Source organism: Sinocyclocheilus rhinocerous, unplaced genomic scaffold (genome assembly GCF_001515625.1).
Source record: "Sinocyclocheilus rhinocerous isolate Xijiao unplaced genomic scaffold, SAMN03320098_v1.1 scaffold3797, whole genome shotgun sequence".
NCBI lineage: Eukaryota > Metazoa > Chordata > Actinopteri > Cypriniformes > Cyprinidae > Sinocyclocheilus > Sinocyclocheilus rhinocerous.
This window is the reverse complement of record NW_015645539.1, coordinates 64,104-70,990: the sequence shown is the minus strand read 5'-3', so window position 1 is coordinate 70,990 and position 6,887 is coordinate 64,104. Positions and strand designations below refer to the sequence as shown.

The window sequence follows — 6,887 nt, the reverse complement described above, 5'->3', positions numbered from 1 at the left end:
CACAATGCAGAAAAAAAGTACACAGCAATGACGGGGTGAAATTTTAAAACATCAAGAGTGCAAAACCAACACATCCACTCACACACATGAGTACACACACACTTATACACACACACACACACACACACCTATGAACTGGTGTGACTGTAACACAGCAAATATGTCAAATAAAAGCAATAATTCAACTGTGTAATGCAGTAAAAAAGTGGACAGCAAGGAAGGGGTTACACTTTAAAACATCAAGAGTGCAAAACGGACACATCCACTCACACACACACACACATACACAATTATACACACTCAAATGAATTAGTATGGCTATAACCATATAGACAAAACGAGTCAGAAAACTGAAATAAGAGGCTGAAATCCGTCAGATTTATCCATATGTCTGCTCTTCTCTTACTCCCACATATAGACATTTTTGAACGTTTTATGAGACGTGCAGCAGGTGTATGTTAGCTTATGTCCCATATACACACACACACACACATACCTATGAACTGGTGTGACTGTAACACAGCAAATATGTACAATAAAAGCAATAATTCAACTACAATGCAGTAAAAAGTGGACAGCAAAGAAGGGGTTACACTTTAAAACATCAAGAGTGCAAAACGGACACATCCACTCACACACACACACACCAGAATTATACATACTCAAATGAATTGGTATGGCTATAACCATATAGCCAAAACGAGTCAGAAAACTGAAATAAGAGGTTGAAATCAGATCAAACCCAGAAGGATTAAGCTCTGATAAAACATTCCTGGTCATTTTTGTTACATTTTTATAGAATTGTAATGTTTTGTGTAACAAAATGCTTTCTCTGTGTTCAGGTTTGACTGTAGTAATAATAATTCAAAAACTGACGCTTCAAATCAACATTTCAAACAAAGAAAATCTAAACCTTTACAAAAAGTTGTCTTTGAGAATGTCTACATATATATCCAAACCCACAACTTAATAAAAATAAGTATTTATGTCTAAAAACAATTAGAGAATTTATAGCCCTTTTATATAGAGCTATATAGGAATCTATGGACTAAACCATGGAATTGTAGATGGTTTTTCTTATTTTACTCCCACCAGATGGCACTAATCTGGCTTCAAAAATGGGATTTTAAAGGCATTGACTCTATTTTAGCATGAAATATTGCATTCATTGAAAAGTAATATAGAAATATATTTTTTTACAAATTTGTATTATTTTCAATGGGCAGAAATTTATCATAATTATTGCATAAATATTAATTAGTGCCATGACATTATCTCAAAATACAAAAGAAAAAATATTATTGAACAAAAATATATTACATTGATTTTACTGGGGCAAAAAAAAGTAAAATTTTAGGTGTCCGGTCACTTTTGACCGTGAAAATGACAGGTGTGACTCCCAAATGAGGAGCACCAGAGGGTTAAATGCACAAACACAGCCAGTGTGAAACTGTAAATCTGATGTTTTTCTCTCAGCTGGTCCTCTGGCTTTGGCGCGAGAGCTGCTGACCGATAACGAGGAGCCTTTCTTCGTTCTCAACAGTGACGTCATCTGTGATTTTCCCTTCGACGACATGCTGAGGTTCCACCAGCAGCAGGGCAGAGAGGGCACCATTGTCGTAAGAAACACACTTTCTTTGGAAATCCCAAATGTTGTGGAAACCACTGTATGGTCTCACTGGCTGAGATTTAAATTATGCAATGTTGAAATATGACTCAACCCCATAGTCTATCCGAAGAGGTTTTACAGCTCCTTTCAATGCACTGTATAAAACAAGTACATTTTTAGACCCTAACGTGATAAATTTCTGCCTCTCTCATCTCTGAAGGAATATTTGACCCAACATTACTCACCTGTTACTCTGTTACTCACTTACTGGGATTATCTGGCTGATGTTTCAGGTGACAAAAGTGGAAGAGCCATCTAAGTATGGTGTGGTGGTGTATGAAGGAGACACTGGACGAATACACCGCTTTGTGGAGAAGCCGCAAGTGTTTGTCTCCAACAAAATCAATGCTGGGATGTACATCTTTAGCCCTGCCATGCTGAGAAGAATCCAGGTCAGGATTGACGCAAACACCATCTCAGAAAACACTGTCATTTTATATGGAATTTTCAAAAAATATACATTTTTCGACTGCAATTAAATGCATATTGCTTATAGGAAGCAACCTATGGTACATTGTTTGCATTATGACAGTTAGGTATTTTTCTCCCCTCAAAATCTAATTACCATAATGTGAAAAAAATCTCATTCTCATTGTACTGCATTTATTGTGATTTACATAAAAAATCATTGAATTACAGTTTTAACTGTAGTACAGTATAAAATTACTTTAAGTAAAGGCTTCAGTCATGATGTGAAAAATGTCTCCCTCGGTTCAAATCTACTAAATGAAACTTGGTGACCAACACACCGGACCATATGTCACCAGAGAAATGTCAGATTTTTTTACTGGAAGATCCAGTTATGACGTTTTTTTTTAAAAGGTCAAAAAGAATTTTTAAAATGAAACAAATGCATGGATGAATTGTTCATAATAAGATCAATTACATCCATTTAGAAAATGTATAGGGTGAATTTCTATTTCATAGCAACTTTTAGTAAAGTATCATTCATCAAAGTGTTATTAAAAAAAAAAATCTCACAGAATTATTTATGTAGTTGCAGTGTAAATGCATTCATACCACCTATGAATGAGAAAGTGTCTGTCAAATGTGTGATACAGTATCTCAGGTCATTTATGCGAGTCATATCTTTCAGGAAGTAGGACTGTTTTCTTTATGTGATTCCATAAATATTTGCTTACAGCACATTTAACTTGTTTTCATTTTGCTGAAATGTTTAACCTTTTTCTGTATTTTGCACTCAGTTGCGGCCCACGTCCATTGAGAAGGAAATATTTCCTGTGATGGCCGAGGAGGGACACCTTTATGCCATGGAGCTGCAAGGTAAAGGATCACACAGCTTTCACCTGACACGTCTGATTAGGACTGCTCCAATACAATCATACATTAGCATTTATCACAAATATTACCTCCTTTTATTGATGTACACTGCCGTTCAAAAGTTGGGGTTCAGTAACAAGGCTGTATTAATTTGATCAAAAATTTATACATTTTTGATCAAAGTAAATTTGTGAAATATTATTGCAATTTAAAATAACTGCTTTCTATTTGAATATCTGTTAAACTGTAATTTATTTCTGTGATCAAAGCTGAATTTTCAGCATCATTACTCCAGTCTTCAGTGTCACATGATCTTCAGAAATCACTCTAATATGCTGCTTTATTATCAGTGCTGGAAACTGTTGTGCTGCTTCATATTTTTGGAACCTGTGATACTTTTTTCAAAATTCTTTGATGAATAAAAAGCTAAAAACGGTGTTTATTCAAAATAGAAATTGTGTTACAATCTACACTAATATTCAAAAGTTTGGTGTCAGTACATTTTTTCTTTCTTTTTTGAAATAAATGAATACTCGTATTCAGCAAGGGTGTGTTAAATGAATAAAAAGTAATAGTAAAGACTTATATTGTTTGTAAAGTTTTCTATTTTGAATAAATGCTGTTCTTTTTAACTTTTTATTCAAAGTATCAAAGAAAAAAGTATCACAGGTTCCAAAAAATATGAAGCAGCACAACAGTTTCCAGCACTGATAATGAATCAGCATATTAGAATGATTTCTGAAGATCATGTGACACTGAAGACTGGAGTAATGATGCTGAAAATTCAGCTTTGATTCACTGGAATAAATTATATTTCAAAGTATATTAAAATACAAAATCAATATTTGAAATTGCAATAATATTTCACAATATTGCTGTTTTTTTCTGTATTTTTGATCAAATAAATACAGCCTTGATTAGCATAAGAGACTATTAAAAATCTTACTGATCGGCAGTATATTTATCAACAGGTTTATTCGTATAAATTTGTATAGTTCATCTAAATAATCAGACTGATCGTTTACACTTAAAATTGCTAATCCCAACTCACTTAAACCTTAGGCTAACAAAATCCTGGCTCAAGTTTTTCCAGCGTTAACCCTGGGTTAGGAATTAACTAGTGTAGAAGTACAGCTAATGGTATAGTTATCATACTTGGTGTTTATGGGCCATTAAGATTTGGGCTTTCAGCTTTACTCATTACATTCTTATTTGCATATTTGCTTTATCAGTATCATTGATTGGATGAATACAGAACACAACCGGTTTAAATAAGGGCTTACTTTGCTGTTTGCATCAGTTGGGCATATACGTATATAGAAAATTGTACCATCTAGTTTGATTGAATAATCTTTTTGGACCAAGACTGAATAATATGGTCTCTTCTTTACTCTAACTAACACGTTTTTCATCACTGATTGACATTTTGATTTTCAATCAAACACTGTTTCTCTCTCACTCTCAAACACACACACACACACACACACACACGCGCGCACACACTCACACTCTCACACACACACACACGCACTCACACACACTCAGACTCTCACACACACACACACGCACTCACACACACTCAGACTCTCACACACACACACACGCACTCACACACACTCAGACTCTCACACACACACACACGCACTCACACACACTCAGACTCTCACACACACACACACGCACTCACACACACTCAGACTCTCACACACACACACACGCACTCACACACACTCAGACTCTCACACACACACACACGCACTCACACACACTCAGACTCTCACACACACACACACGCACTCACACACACTCAGACTCTCACACACACACACACGCACTCACACACACTCAGACTCTCACACACACACACACGCACTCACACACACTCAGACTCTCACACACACACACACGCACTCACACACACTCAGACACACACACACACTCACACTCTCACACACACACACACACACTCAGACACACACACACACACATTTGGCGTAAATTCGATCCAGTGGTGATATGCATCATTCAGTTACTAAACTAGCAGTTACAGTTGTTTTGTTAATTGTGTGTTTCAGGTTTCTGGATGGACATTGGCCAGCCCAAAGACTTCCTGACAGGCATGTGCATGTACCTGCAGTCTGTTCGGCAGCAGGCCCCCGAGCGGCTCCGCAGCGGGCCAGGCTTCCTCGGAAACGTTCTCGTGGTCAGACACGCTTTCACTCCTAAATATCAATTATATAGGCTGTGAACACAAGGTAGTAGCACAAAGTTATCTCACCTTATGTTTTGTAGCATCAGCCATATTTGTAACAGCTATTCTCAGCAAGTAGAGCTTCTATTTACTTAAATGGGGAAAGACCAAAATCCACAGCTGTGTGTTAAAAAATTGCATTTTAATAACATTGCAAATCGGGAAAAAACTCTTGACAGCAGCGTCTGGTAACATACAGTATAGTCAGGCTCAAACCTTTTTGTCATCTGAACTTCTTTCACCTAAAGGAGTACTTCATATAGTACTTATATGAAGTACTCCTAAGATTTTAAAATAAATATTTTAATAATGAAGTATCACATTTGCATGTTAACTGTTCTCTGATGGTGGTTAATGGTCACATGACACAATGTAAGTTTTAATGCACTTCATTTTATTAATAACAACGAATGGAATGCATTTTCTTACTCTTTGTATTTTTATATCAATATGGTGCAAGATTATCCTGTTTAAATCAATGTGAAAATCTAAAAGTAATCTAAAAGTAGTCTGATCATATAATCAGACTACTTTTAGATTAATCTTAAATGTATATTGTAATATTACCTAAATATGTAATATTGCCTAAAATGTGTAGTGTGATGGATTACATTTCTAACTACAATTATTGTCATGTAATTTGGAGTCAGTAACAGATTACAATTTGTAAGTAATCCACCCAGCTCTGAACATTTGGAAAGATATACTCACTCTAAAAAAATGCTGCAAAAAAATATTTAAAGCCACTTTCCATTTTCTGTAATGTACAGTAAACAGGAAACATGCTTTGTGTTTCTCCTATCAACATATACTGTGCCTATAAGTATATTATATATATATATATATATATATATTAAATATATGACACGCTGTAACCTCAACCCAGGACCCAACGGCGGTGATCGGTGAAAACTGTACCATCGGGCCCAATGTGACGATCGGGGCCGGAGTGGTTCTGGAGGATGGCGTGAGAGTAAAGCGCTGTACCGTCCTGAAGGGGGCGCACATACGCTCCCACTCCTGGCTGGAGTCCTGCATTGTGGGGTGGAGCTCTTCAGTGGGGCAGTGGGTGAGTTTCACTGTTCATAGAGCGCCTCCTTTTCATGTATTTTCTTCATAGCAATTACAGAGGAGTTCTTTTACGAATAATTTTAAACCAAGAACCAAGCTAATTATTGTATGAATGACAATATTAAACACTTCTATTCAAAGTATAAAAGTACCCTAGTAAAAAAATAAATATACTTGAATGTATTTGAAATGCATTTATTTCATGCTAAGTATACTACAAATACATTTTCATATTTATGTACTTATTAAAATGCACTGCAATTGTACTTTTAGTATACTAAACTGGTATACTTAAAGTCTGCTAAATTGGAACAACTAATTTTGTACTTAATGCACTTTAATTGTGCGGAAGTAGTGCTGAAGTCCAACTAAAGATATACTCGGTATATATGATTGTGCAAAAGTGGAACTACTGCAAGTATACTTCAGGTACACTTTAAAGGGGTCATATGATGCTTTTTTAAAGATTATTATTTTGTGTATTTGGTGTAACAGAATATGTTGACATGCTTTAATGTTCAAAAAACACATTATTTTTCAAATACTGTACATTATTGTAGGTCCTCTATGCCCCGCCTCTCTCAAACGCTTCGTTTTCTACAAAGCCCCCTCCTT

The 6,887-nt window shown here is 35.7% G+C and overlaps 1 protein-coding gene across 2 annotated transcripts in view; it reads left to right on the top strand.

The window, feature by feature from the left end:
* Positions 1–6,887, top strand: part of gmppb (GDP-mannose pyrophosphorylase B) — a 23,370-nt gene that overhangs the window by 7,311 nt on the left and 9,172 nt on the right. For both annotated transcript variants that reach the window (XM_016509945.1, XM_016509944.1), the window contains exons 5-9: positions 1,477–1,619; positions 1,903–2,061; positions 2,875–2,953; positions 5,026–5,153; positions 6,088–6,270. In XM_016509945.1, the coding sequence (XP_016365431.1) occupies positions 1,477–1,619; positions 1,903–2,061; positions 2,875–2,953; positions 5,026–5,153; positions 6,088–6,270 (692 nt within the window). The remainder of the gene's footprint in view (positions 1–1,476; positions 1,620–1,902; positions 2,062–2,874; positions 2,954–5,025; positions 5,154–6,087; positions 6,271–6,887) is intronic.